The sequence below is a fragment of the Camelus ferus genome, chromosome 13 (assembly GCF_009834535.1).
Source record: "Camelus ferus isolate YT-003-E chromosome 13, BCGSAC_Cfer_1.0, whole genome shotgun sequence".
NCBI lineage: Eukaryota > Metazoa > Chordata > Mammalia > Artiodactyla > Camelidae > Camelus > Camelus ferus.
In genome coordinates this window covers 43305584-43319788 of record NC_045708.1, presented here as the reverse complement: position 1 = coordinate 43319788, position 14205 = coordinate 43305584, and the positions used below count along the sequence as shown (strand labels likewise).

General features: G+C 40.4%; 1 protein-coding gene across 1 annotated transcript in view; it reads right to left on the bottom strand.

Annotated features, from left to right (window-relative positions):
- Positions 1-12203, bottom strand: part of FGGY (FGGY carbohydrate kinase domain containing) — a 300360-nt gene extending 288157 nt beyond the window's left edge. Inside the window, 2 exon segments of the mRNA XM_032494401.1 lie at positions 11991-12110; positions 12112-12203. Coding sequence (XP_032350292.1) covers positions 11991-12110; positions 12112-12198 — 207 coding nt within the window. The 5' untranslated portion in view covers positions 12199-12203.
- Between the last annotated feature and the right edge of the window lie 2002 nt (positions 12204-14205).

Genomic DNA, 14205 nt, shown 5'->3' with positions numbered 1-14205 from the left:
GCACATACTAATAGAATAAAGCACAAACCAAATGATCATCTCAAGAGATGCAAAAAAAGAAAGAAAAAAAAAAACTCAGTAAACTGAGAAAGGAACTTTCACAACATGATAAAGAGCATCTACAAAAACCTATAGCTAACATCATACTTCACAATGAAATAAATGATTCACTTCTATTATAAACGAGAGAATATTCTCTTTCATCACTTCTATTCAACCTGTACTAGTGGTTCTAGCCAATGTAATAAGGCAAGAAAAAGAAATTTAAAGCATACAGACTGGAAAGGAAGAAGTTAAAGTGTCTTCAAGACAGTCTCATATGCAGAAAATCCTGAGAAATTTATATTAAAAAATGCTACAGATTCTACACACCCCTATTAAAGTACCATCTTTTTTTTAAAGAAAGCAAGAAGCTGCTCCTAACATTTGTATAGAAATGTAAAGGACAGAGAAGAGCCTAAGTACTTTTGAAAAGAAAGAACAAAGTTGCAGAACTTACGTTACTTGATTTTAACTTACTATCAAACTATCATTATTAAGTCAGTGTAGAATTGGCATAAGGATAAATTTATATATCAGTGGAACAGAATAGAAACATAAGAAATATACCCAAACATTTATGGTCAATTGATTTTTTTATAAGGTGCCAAGACAATTCAAAGGGGAAAGGATAGTTTCTCTGACAATAGTGCCAGAAAAACTAAATATTCATACTGTGAAAAAAGTAATAATAATAACTTTAAAAAAATTTCTTTTTAAATTAAAAAATTTTGTGTATGGTGTGATTTTTACCTCATACCATACACAAAAATTAACTCAAAATGTACCATATCCCTAAATGTAAGTATTAAAAGTATAAAACTTATGAGAGAAAATGTTCATGACATGAGTTAGACAATGATTTATTAAAAAGCAAGACTCATAAAAGAAAAAAATAATAAATTTGACTTCATCAAAATTTTATTCTTTAAAAGAAACTGTAAGAAAATGAAAAGATAAGCTACAGATTGGGAGATACATCTGCACAGATTGGGAGAGATATATATATATATATATATATATAACAAACATAAATAGAATATATAAAGAACATATAATAAGAGGACAAACAACACAATTACAAAATAGGCAAAGGATTTAAATATACACATCACCAAAGACATATGAATGGACAAACAGCACATGGAAATATGCTCAGCATCATTAGTTATATAAACAGATGCAAATTAAAATCACAATGAGATACTACTGTATATCTACAAGAACAGCTATAATCAAAAAAGACTGATAATACCAAGCATTCAAAACCTGTGAAGAAAGTAGAACCTTCATAAATTGCTTGTAGAAATGTAAAATACAGCCATTCTGGAAATAAAGCTTGGCAGCTTTTAAAATATAACTTACCATACAACCTAGCAATTTCACTCCTAGAGATCTACCCAAAAAAATGTAAAACATAGGTCAACACAAAAGGACTTGTACATGAATATTCACAGCAGCACTATTCATAATACCTCAAAACTAGAAACAAATCAAATTTTCATCATGATTAACCAAATAGTGAAACCACGTGTGGTATAACCATACGATGGAACAGTGCTCAGCAAGAAAAAGGCACCGACTACTGATATGTGCAACCACATAAATGAACCTTGAAAATATTACACTAAGTGAAAGAAGTCAGACACAAAAGAAGGCATGTTGTATGATTCCACTTGTACGAAATTTCTAAAAAAGAGTACCTATAAAGACAGAAAACAGATAAATAGTTATCTCTGAGTGGGCTGGGGGACTGACAGCAAACAGGCATAAGGGAACTTTTGGGGGTAACAGAAGTGTTCTAAAATTGGGTTAGGGTGATGATTGCACAAAAGTGTAAGATTAATAAAATCACTGAATTATACATTTAAAATAGATGGATTTTATGGTATGTAAATTATACCTCAAGCTGTTAAATGTATTTTAAAAAGGTGAGCTACAAAAGATGAAATGGAAAAACACTCATGATATATTAATAAGGTAAAAAACAAAACAAAAAGAACACACAACAAACTGTTAACAGTGGTTGCCTCTGAGAGCAGAATTGGCAGCTGGAGGACATGGGAGATGTTTCACTTTGTTATGTAACTTTTTAAGCTGTAGAATAATAGATTTATTGATTAATTCTATTTTTTTTAAATTTGTTTCTATGGTTTCCTTTTTCAAAAAAGTGTAAGTTACCATGATCATACTCATTAACGTTTACCACTAACTTAAAACATGACAATGATCTTCTAAATCTCACAAAAGTCAACTCAAAGTGGCCATCACCATTTAAAATGTACAATTCTTTTTTTTTTCCTGCTTTGGGATGCTGGACATTTAGGATTCTATTTCTTACCATTTAACATATTCCTCAAACAAGAGCTACACACAAGCATCACAGATTTTCAAAGAAAAGTATTACTTTTTTCATGTAATAACAATAAATAATAAAATGCTACCATGTGTTGAGCACTTATTGTGTGCCAGGTACTTTACAGACATCATCTTATTTAATCCTGACAAAGCCCTCTAAAGAAACATTTAGTATTTCTACTTCACAAAAAATAAGGGGGAGACTGAGGGCAGCAGGGCAGAGCAGGCAGGCTCTAGAGACTGTGTCACACAGCCGGTCAACGACAGAGCCAGAATTCAGACTCAGAGCCTGGGTTCTTCCGATTCCAGCACGCCACCTGCCTCTGCCATCAGAGAAGTTCTTACTGCCCTGAGACCGTGTAGGCAGGGCATGGGTCCCATGGGAAGAACATTGCTGTGACCCACCTGTGACAGCTGGCAATACCTCTGCCCCACAGCACCAGATGAATGCCCTGTACACCTTTACTACACTGATCCGGGAGGACTTAGAAGGGCGTGAAGACCAAACCCAATTCCCTGTCAGGCGGCATGGCCTCATGACAGTGAGTCACAAAGGCCTGGTTTCAAATCCTAACTCTGTCACTCTGGCTATGTGACCGAGGGCAAGTTACACAATTCCGGCCATTCCAATCACCCTCTTGCCTTGCTGGATCATGTCCCTGTAGCATTTATAAATATGGCCTCCCTTGCCTGGAATGTCCTTCCAACTTGGCTGGGAAATCTCTGGGCAGTGCCTAAGATCAAGGGTATTGGATGCAGACTGCTTGAGTTTGAAACCTGGTTCTGCCACTGACTAGTCTTATGATTTTGAGAAGCCAGAAAACCAGTTTCCTTGGTTACACAAAGCTATTACTTAGACCTACATCTCCTAATGATGTGATGAGAATTCAGCAAAATAAGGTCTGATTTGCCTTCAGTGCACAATAAATAGCAGCCATTATTTGAGTAAATTAGCTGCCTCAACTCTTCCTTGAACTCATGGAGCATCAATCCATCAATCAGTAAGCCAGCCCTAACTCCTACCTTTCACGTGGCTCTACTGGCCTCTGTGTCCCGAGAGCACATGCATGTCTGCCTTGGGCAAGCCTATCTCACACAGGCCTGCAGTTAGTCAAGAGAGGATGGGGAGAGAAAATGTAGAAGACTCAATAAAACTCAATTTCAGAAGGCAGCAATGGAGTAGAAACAAGCATGGGATATGGTAGCAAAAGAGCCACTTTCTAGTTCCAACTCCACCACCTCTGAGTTGGGTAAGCTTTCATTAATCTCATCACATTTCTAAGCCTCAGGTTCCAGAGAGAGAGAGAATTCCCAGGTGACGATCAACAGCGTCAATTGATTTGGAAGTAATTTGGAACTGTTAAAACTTTGTAGGAAATATGAAGGATGGCAAACTCACCCAATGCCTTATCCATTGTGTTCAAGGAATCCTTCTTACATATGAAGCATAGCATGCTCTCTGTGTCAGGTAAGCACATATAAAAATGACAGGCAAAAGGAATGGCAATTGAAAAGACTGGATAAACTCGAATCTTCCTAAGAATTATGGTGGGAGTGACCATTCAGTAGGAGCAAAAAAAAAAAATATTCCCTTCAATCTATTTTATGAATCCCCTCTGAAGACCGACAGAGTTTTATATTCTAAACATGACCTTCCAGCCACAAAGGGTCAGCGTCTCCATCTCTAAGTGGAAATCTATCACAAGGAACTAGAAGAATAACTGTGACATGCATTAAACCTGATTTGGTTAGTTAGGTAGCCACTGTCATTTCCCCAGCCTTACATGGAAATGCCTTATGATCACACTTATCATGAGTAGGACCCCCCCACCCTCCAACCCCACCCCCATCTAAACCATCTCAGAACGATAGCTGTCAGGGTCACACTACCCAGAAGGTCCCTGGAGCTTGACCTGCTGACCTGAGGATTCATTTTTATACTCTCATTAATGGAAGAAGAAAGCAGTCTAGTAAACTCACCCCAACAACTTGGCATCAAGGGAACTTTCTCGGCTAGAGAGAAAGCACATTGCTCTGCTAAGGAATTTCCAGAGAAGGAGATTTCGGCAGCTTCATTTGGTAACCTGGTCCATGTCTCACAACTGTCAACTTGTAGCTATGGGGCAGCAAACAAATATTTGGGGAAGGGATTGTGCATCGCTTTGTTCTGACTGTGGGAACTGGTTCAATCCTGCATGTGTTTTAAATCAGCAGGCTCTGCGATATTGGGTGGGGAGACAGCGTTCCTTAGAAACCTTCCAAACTGAGAACTGGAGGGTCAGAGGCATACCTGGTTTTATCTTTAGCTCTATTTGGAGCAAGGGTCAAAGCCTGGGGCCTCACAGAATCCAACTTGCAAGAGAGTTCTGTGTGGCTGGTATTGTATTCTTTTAAATCTTGATTTGAATGCCTTTGTCAGCTTTGGGGGTATGCATGAGGTTATGAAATCCCCAGTTCCCTCAGGCCCATCACTCCCTGTTGCCTACACAATTCAATTACTTACTCATTCAATCAGTCAGCAAATATAATCAAGCCTCTTCTAAGGTCAGGCTGTGCACTCTTTTGGGTATTTGGAAACAATGGAAAGCAAAATTATTTTTTTTTAATTCCTTACTCTTTTGGAGGTTAAACTGTAGGGATAGACAATAGCTAATAAACCAAATAAATTATATAGTGTACACATATTATATTAGAAAGTGATGTCAGGGGGATAAGGAATGTTGGAGGGGGAGGGAGCTGTTGAGAAGGTGAGACTTGAAGAAACACTTGAAGGACCTGAGGAGCTGACCTTGTAGAAATCTTGTAGGAAGAAATGTTTCAAGCAGGAGAATAGCCGGTACAAAGGCCCTGAGGTGGGAATAGCAATGAGGCTAATACAGCTTGCAAGGGGCGTGTGTTATCTGTAAGGCCCCTGGAAGCATTCAATTTTATAAAATCTATTCTAGTGACTAGTAAAATGAAAAGATCTGACCCTGGTCCCTTACCTACACAGCATCCGAACTTAGGTGTGTTGTCCCTTGAAGATAAGGTAGGGAAATAGAGGCCAAACACTGCCATTTATGTCAGTGACACCAACATTCTTCCAAGAACAGAAACTCTGAAACTGCCTCTACCTCCTTCCTCTGCACTGTCACCAAGTCCTGCTAGATCTTCCTTCCAAAGTCTGTCTTGTGCCTCCTATTAATTCCTCTGCCAACATTCCAATCCAGCTATTCATTATCAAAGAGGTAAAATTAAGCACCTACATGTGCCACCACAGGGGACACATGCCAAACAAGACAGACATAGTCCCAGTCCTCCCAGACCTTATAGTTCAAAGAAATCTCAGCCTCCAGAACTTCAGCAGAAGAATGAAACTGCCTCCTAACTGGCATCCTTGAATTTAGTTTCTGTTCCTCCAAGCCAGCCTGAATCTGTAGCTGGTCAGTCTGAAACTCAGGATGATTCTAGAAGAGGTCCCTGCTGGCCACAGAACCAGCCTTCCCAGCTATGGCCCCATCACCAACTCCAGTCTCCCTTCTTCCTCCTGCTGGAAACCACCTGCTCCAGCCGGGACTGACTCCTTAACTTTCCTGTCTCAGCACTTCTGTCCACAGTATTCTTCCTGAATGTCCTCTCAGTGTTCTCAAGACTCACTTTTAGCCCTATCTCCTTCCTCAAGCTTTCTCCTTTGACTGGAAGTAGGGAAGTCCCAATGTCTTCACTCATTCTTTTTACACTTCCTGAGTCTATTATATGTTAGGACCTGGGTGAGCAAACTATAGCTCCTATCCTCCTGAAATATAAAATCTAGTAGAAAAGATAGCTATTGATCCAAAAAATTAATTATTTTATTACCTATTTTATTTCATTTATTTTTGTTATTTGATTATACAACTATTTTACTATTTTGTATTAATCAAAAAATGAATGACTCACAATCTATGTGACAGTCTATGAAGAAAAAGTACAAGAGACTATGAAAATGCTTAGTAAGTAAAATAGGACTTAGTTCAGAGGTAATATTGGGTGAGAAAAGGCTTCTTCCTTGAAGAACTGACTTCTGAACAAAGATTCAGTGCAGTGCTATCCAATGGGACTTTCTGCAAGGATGGAAGTGTTCTACATCTCTGCTGTCCAATACAGCAGCCACCAGGCACACATGGTATCTACTGAGCACTTGAAACACAGCCACTGCAACTGAGGAACCAAATTTTAAACTGTATTTACTTTTAATTAATTACATTTAAATGGCCACATGTGGCTAGTGACTGCAATATTGGACAGTGTGGATTGAAGGATGAATAGAAGTATGTTGGCCAAAGGCAGAGTGTGCAGGAAGGAAGAGGTGTGTAAAAGTCCCTGAGGCCAGAGGGAGCACTGCACATTTGAGGACATGACAGGAGGAGAATGTTAGTGGAAGGCAGAGCTGAGAGGAGCATCTTGAGATGAGCCAGGAAAGCAGGAGGAAACCAAACTACGCGGGGCCTGCAGGCCATGTTAAGGATTCTGAGTTCTATCCAAATCGTAGTGTGATGCTATAAAAGAGTTGTGAGCAAGAGTGACATGATCAGGTTAGCACTAAAATGTATCTATCAATCCAGGTCCAAGAAGGAGAACAAACTGCAGAGGGGAAGGGCACATATGAGATCAGTTACGTTCTAAGGTTAATTTGGACAAAAGATGAAGGCATGTCATGTTGGGGGTGGAGGGCATGCAGAGATCTGACCTGAATTCAGGGTCACCACCCACTTCCTGGGTGACTTAGGGAAAGTCATTTAACTCTCTGAATCTCAGTTTTTCTTTTCAACTGTAACATGGGAAGAACCACCCCTTCCCTACCCACCTTGTATGACAATCAAATGGGTATGAATGCACTTTGTAAACCATATGGGTTCTATGAATATAAAAGGTTAACATGATTGTTCAAGCCCACATGGGCCACTCCCTCTTCTCCTCCTGAACTCTCCAATCATTATACATAGAGCTAACACAACTTAGAACAAAATGGTACTTCGTTGGCTTCATGGGTGTTGGCTTTTTCCACGAAACTCAACTATTACATCCTGAGGGGCAGAGAACTTGTAGAATTCTTTCATATGCACTCCAGTGCTTAGCAAAGAGCATAGCACACAGTAATTGCTCAATAAATATTTGCAGACTAAATGACACTGGACAAATACCTGCTGGCTGAATAAGATCTCCAGCTTATCATCTTCTTCCTAATGGAAGTTGTTACTGTACAGTAACTTGCAAAGTTCTTGCCTTACTGAGGTGATTGAGATCTGTGGCTCCAAAAAGGTATATAAGCCCTTAAAATCAGGGACAATGTATAGCTCGAGGACTCGTGTATTTCCATAGAACTTTTTAGATGTGTGAGTACCAACCTAATAGAGACCTGACAATTTTAGGGACAGTGGTGAGTAGAACAGAGAAGAGCATATGAAGCTATCTCACTAGGGGTCTAGTCCTATCTTTAATACTAGTTAGTTTCAGAGCCTCAGTAGCCTCATGTGTCAAACAAGAAGTAAGGCAGTCTATCTCACAGAGTTATTATGGCACTTGGAACAAGATGAGGGATGTAAGAATGTTGTTTGTTTTTAGCTCTAAGTAGTATTAATTCAAAGGTGGGGAGGGTATAGCTCAGTGGTAGAGTGCATGCCTAACATGCACGAGGTCCTGGGTTCCATCCCCACTACTGCATGAAAGAAATGAATCAATCAATTAATTAATCACTCAATTAATAAAGCTATTTACCCCTCCCAAAACACCAAAACAAACAAAAATATTAACCATTTATTCAGCGCCAAATTGGTGCCAGACAATGTGTTAGATGCTAGGGATACAGAGATGATGCTCTTCAAGAGCATGGCTCGTCGTTTAAACAAGTCACTAATTAAAATGCAACCTGGTAAGCACCAGATAATGACACAGGTGACAATGTGGGCTCTAGGGCAGCAGAGAGGGGCTTCTTACCCTCTCTCCTCTGAGGTTGTCCAGGGATAGCAGGGACTGTCAGAGGTCATCAAAGAAGGCTCCCAGAGGAAAGTCATGCTTAAGCTTATCTTAAAAGGTACCGAGGAGTTGGGCAGGTAAATAAGATGAGAGAAGAGCATTTCAGATAATGAAAACAACAGACATTTCATTTATTCATGTACTCAATATTACATGAATTGGGCATATTATAAGTGAAGAGCTCTAAGGAAACACAGATAAACAAGATATGACTCCTACTCAGGCGTCACACAATTTCTGTATGAGCAGACAGCCAGGTAAAGGCACTTATAATTCAGAATGTAACAGAACATCAGAATAAGCTCAAAGTTCTCCATATAGTGGCAATTAAAAAAAAAAAAAACTTCAGGTAGCTTAATACAGTTTCCAAGCAGGGGACATGTGGAGTGAGATGTGGAGAGAAGAGAAGGACTAGAGGTAAAGCATGAGGGGGCAGCAGCTGCACAACCCCTGACTTCAGGTGGTTACTTACCTCTTCATAGCCCATTTCTTTCAGCTCTAAAACAGGGTGAATAATAACCACATCAAGAGGTTGTTGTGCAGATAAAATGAAGTGGTGGGTATAAGTGTTCAGCATAGCACCAGGTACATAATTAGTGCCCAAGAATATTAACTGCCAGCAGCAGCAGTAGCAGCAGCAGCAGCAACAGCAGCTTATTACTATTATTATTATTATTATTATTATTATTATTATTATTATTATTATTATTATTATTATTATTACTGTTATTGTCATTGATGTTTTTATTAACTTGACTAAGGGGAAACTATCTCAGGCAATGTCAGCAACTTAGGGAAAGGAAGAACTATAACTGCTCTCAAGCAATGGACTTCCTGAAGTCCTTGAGAAAGACACACTAGGTCAGGATGTATTTTCTGTCACTCTCTGCCCCTGATCACTGTTTCTCAACATCATACATAGAAAGAACCCTCACCAGAATGGAAGTGAATACTCCCATGAGGTGCCTCCGCTACTGAGTTTGACTCTTCATCAAAGAGTATTTTATCTTAGAAATTCATTCTCCTCCATATCCCACTCATTTCTGTTGTTGGCATCATCACTGCCATAGGAATAACAGTGCTTACACATTTTCAGGCACTGTTATGACGTTTTATGTGCATTAACTCATTTACTCCTCACCAGAAGCCAATGCAGATAGGCAGTCATCATTCTCATTTTACAGATAAGGAAACTCAGGCCAAGATGACAAACTAATAAATGTTGGAACTGGGATGTCAATCCAGGCAGTCTGGCTCCAGAATCTGCGCTCTCTGGTATGCTACCTCTTTAATATAAAAAAGCTTCCGTCCTTAAACCCTCCTGCACTGTTGGTGGGAATGTAGTTTGGTGTAGCCATTAGGGAAAACAGTACAGAGATTCCTTAAAAAACTAAAAATAGATTTACCCTATGATCCAGCAATCCCAATCCTGAAGGCAACTCTAATTTGAAAAGATACATGCACCCCAATGTTCATAGCAGCACTATTTATAATAGTCAATACACAGAAGTAACTTCAATGTCCATCGGCAGATGAGTAGATAAAGAAGATGTGGTATTATATATATAATATATATATATAATATATATATGTATATATAATGGAATACTACTCAGTCATAAAAAGGAATAAAACAATGCCATTTGCAGCAACATGGATGGACTGGAGATCATCATACTAAGTGAAGTAAGCCAAAAAGAGAATAGTACCATATCATTTATATGTGGAATGTAAAAAAAGACACAAATTAAATTATTTACAAAACAGACAGACTCACAGACATAGAAAACAAACATTGTTACCAAGGGGGAAAAGAGGGGTAGAGGGATAAGTTCAGGAGAGGTAAGTTGGGATTTGCAGACACAAACTACTATACATAAAATAGATAAACAACAAGGTCCCACTGTATAACACAGGAAACTATATTGAATACCCTATAAGAGCCTATAATGAAAAAGAATATGAAAAAGAATATATATATGTATGTATAACTGAATCATTATGCTATACACCAGAAATGAACACAATATTATAAATCAACTATTCTTCAATAAAAAAAATAAAATAAAATACTTCCCTCCTTCAACCTCACACACAAATGAGCTGTGAGCAGATGTGTCATGCTTATTCTATGGTTTCTGATATGTGGCCACAGGGCCAGATCCCATGTGAGGGGAACAGCCTAAGACCCAATAGTTTTATCCAGCTTTGCTACAGAGAGACAGCCTTACTAAGAACAAATGCCCAGAGCACTCACGTGGTTAATGGGGCCCAAACAGATGACAAGGTGGCTGCCATCAGGAGATGATTAAAATTCTAACATTAAGCCAAGCTGGATTTCAAGCAGACCTGTTTTAAAGTAGCTTTTCATTAGGGGATTCTATTTTCTTCTTGACAATATCCTTAACAGCAAGAAAGGCTGTATGTTGAAAGAACAAAGGAGACCCAAGGGCGGAGAGTAGAAGGTTCTCACCAAGGCAGGGGCTGGGACAGGGGACGGAGGAGGAAAATTAAACAAGCAGAAGAGTAGATGTGCCCCCCTTTTATTCCTACATAATGCCCCAGTGCTGCCCACCCCCACCTCCTCTCTCTGCCTTCTTCTCTGGGGGCACTAACAGCGGCCCAGAGTTCATGAAACTTTAAACAGACTGATCAATATGGACAGAATGGTGAATTGTCCATCTGCAAATTACCAAGCCCTTCATGAATATTTAAGGAACTAAACTAGGAATAGGGAGAAGAGAGAACCCAGGACTTTGTTTTTCCCTCTGGAAAAAAGGACAAATGCACCTTTGTCGTTCCTGATCACCGGGATATAAAACCAGTCAAGAGAAACTACAAGGGAACAACCTGGGTCCAGCATCACTTCTTCCCCGAAGCAAGCACGCTGGCTGCAAACCAAGGCCACTCAAGACAAACATCTATCTGGCACAATTCAGAGATGCTCTAGTCTTGCCTGACTTCCTTCCTTTCTCAAAACCCACAATGTTCTCATGCCATGATGCCTTTGCATATGCTGCTCCCTCTGGACAAAATGAGGTTCCACTCACTTGCCCACTTGGAAGGCAGGACAGTCCAGTGACTAAGGCTGCAGCCCTGGAGTCAGACTGCTTAGGTTCCAGTCCTGCCTTTCCTAGTTACTAATGGTATGAACTTGGGTAAGTTAGCTAATCTTTCTGTGCTTCTGTTTCCTCCTCAATAAAATGAGGCTAGTAATAGTGCTACCTTTATAGGGTCATGGTGAGGATTCTACTGCATGATGCATGTAAACATGTTTCACACAGCACTAGGGACACGAGAGGGCACCAACCAAATCTTCTGTGTGTATGTTCTGCATCCTCCATCCTGTCTACCCCAAGCCCCTCAGAGTCAGCCCTTTCCTCAGCTCCAGCCATAGTCACTTCACCCCAACACCTATTACCTCATACTTCAGCTGTCTGTCAGTCTCTGCCACTAGACCGTGAGCTCCTAAAAGGCAAAGTCTGTGCCTAAAGTTACCCCAATGCTGGCCCTGGCACCAGATGGACACACAGCACACACTCAGCAGGTGGGAGCAAGGGAGTACGTGCAAGGAGAGAACGCCAGAGGTGCGGCCATACCTTTGTGACGACACAGCACGCAGCCCAGATGTCCTCGGAAGACTGCTCATGGTGGTTGAACTGAGGCTCCCACTGGTTGATGGGCTGCTCTGCAAAAGCCACAAGGGTGCCCCTCTGGTCCTACCAGGGCCGCCCGGACACTGCCTGTCCCCACGTCCACACCAACATAGTAGCTCTCTGGTTTCTGATCTCCACTGGGCACTGCCATCGCTCCACCTGCGGGGATCAAGGGCAAAACCATATGAAGACCAAATGGGTCCAGAGTCGAGAATGAGACGTCCTGAAAGTGAAAATCAAATGGGTGCAGCTAATGAACTGGTGGCCATGGAGTATTTACTCATCCAACAAAATGTTGAGTGCTATGTGGTAACAGGCACAGAGCTCAGCAGTGAGTGGACAGATAGGCATGGCCTCAGGCATGGAGTTTCTGTTCTTGGAAGGGAGTCAGATGGTAAGCATTTACAAACTGCATAATTATTCAAGCAAAGTCATGAATATCAGGTGAAAAGTGCTAGAAGGATAAATAAAGGGTTGTAAGAATCTGGAGGCAATAGATATGCGTTTATTCTCATTGAATTTGAATCAAAACAAGGACAGTGCCCATGGTACTGAAAAAGGAACCTCGTCTACCCAGTCAGCTATCCATGCAAAAAAATGATCTACTTAGTACCTGTCATGTGCCAACAAGCACTGTAAAAAGTACACACATACCTCTACTCCTCACTATGACTCTACACAGTTAAGTCTATTTTTTTCTTCCAGTTTCATTGAGATATATTTGACACAAGGTACCGTATAAGTCTAAGGTATACAACATAATGATTCGACTTACATATATTAAGAAATGATTATCACAATAAGTTTAGTGAATATCCATCATCTTATATAGATATAAAAGTAAACAAATAGAAAAAAAATTTTGATGAGAACTCTTAGAATTTATTCTAATAACATACATACATAACATATAGCAGTGTTAATGATATTTACCATGTTGTACATTACATCCCTAGTACTTATTTATCTATAACTATAACTTTGTACCTTTTGACTGCCTTCATCTGATTCCCCCCTCCTCTCGAAGGTGAGTAAATTTAAATATCTATTATACAAATGACTAAGATGAGACTCCGAGAGACAGGTAACTTTTCTCTTAATGCTAGGTCCACACACTTAAGAACAGTAAATGCACATTATAATAATGATGCACATTAGACTGATAGGCAAATAGGTCTCTGAGAAGTTAAGAGATTTCACCAGCACCACTTAAGAGCAGCCTGGACCCACAGTCCCACATCTGCACACTTTCAAGTCTTATGCTTGTTCCTCTCCTTTTTAACAGTTTGCAGGATAGGTTTGGAGAAGAGACAAATATACTGCAGCCATGTCATGAAGTGACTGGGAATTGAGAAGGAGCCTTGAGGGAGACAGGACCAGGAATTTGTTAGACAATCTGTTTGCTTTACAAATCCCTTGTGAGTTACAAGGAAATCTGACCAGAGAACACTCAGGAATTCCTTGGCCTTCATTGCCAATCTGAGTCCCTTTGGTCAGATTAGCCCCCATGACACGGACATCTCACAGAGGTTTTCAATTTCCAGATTGCCCTTTCAAAGCATAAGAGCAAGCCCCCAAGACGCCCACGCGGGTGAGCATGCTACAACTCCCCAGGTAAGCCTGGGACGGTCTCAGCGCCCAGAGTCTAATTTCAACTGTAGCAGCGATCTGCTCTTTTCCACTTCAAAAAGGTAATGTTTCCTTGGTAAGGTCACACATGTGGATTCTAAAACAAAGTCAGCCAGCAGATGTTCTGTTACGGCTTCCTGGATATTTATCCCAGTCAAAAACAGCTTCATTAAAAGTGATGGCTTCTAACTTAATCACCGTGATTTCCCAACGGCGTGTGCCCCCTTTGGTTCACGGGCAGGTGGAGAGGCTGTAGTAAGAGCCTATGCTACCCTCATCTGAGCTGCAGAGAACAACTCTCAGGCTCCAGCCTAAGGGCTTTCTCATCTCCTCACCCACGTAAACAGCAGCACCAGTTTTCAAACCATGCTTTCCTTCAAGCGTTCAATTGGGATACCTTTTCTTCAAGCCATTGCTCAAAGACAATTGAAATAAAACAGATCAAAGCAGAGCTGCTCTGTTTGAAGCAAAGATAGCCCTTGATTCCCCCGCTCCAAGCTCTCTCCCCACTACCCTGAGCGGTCCCTCT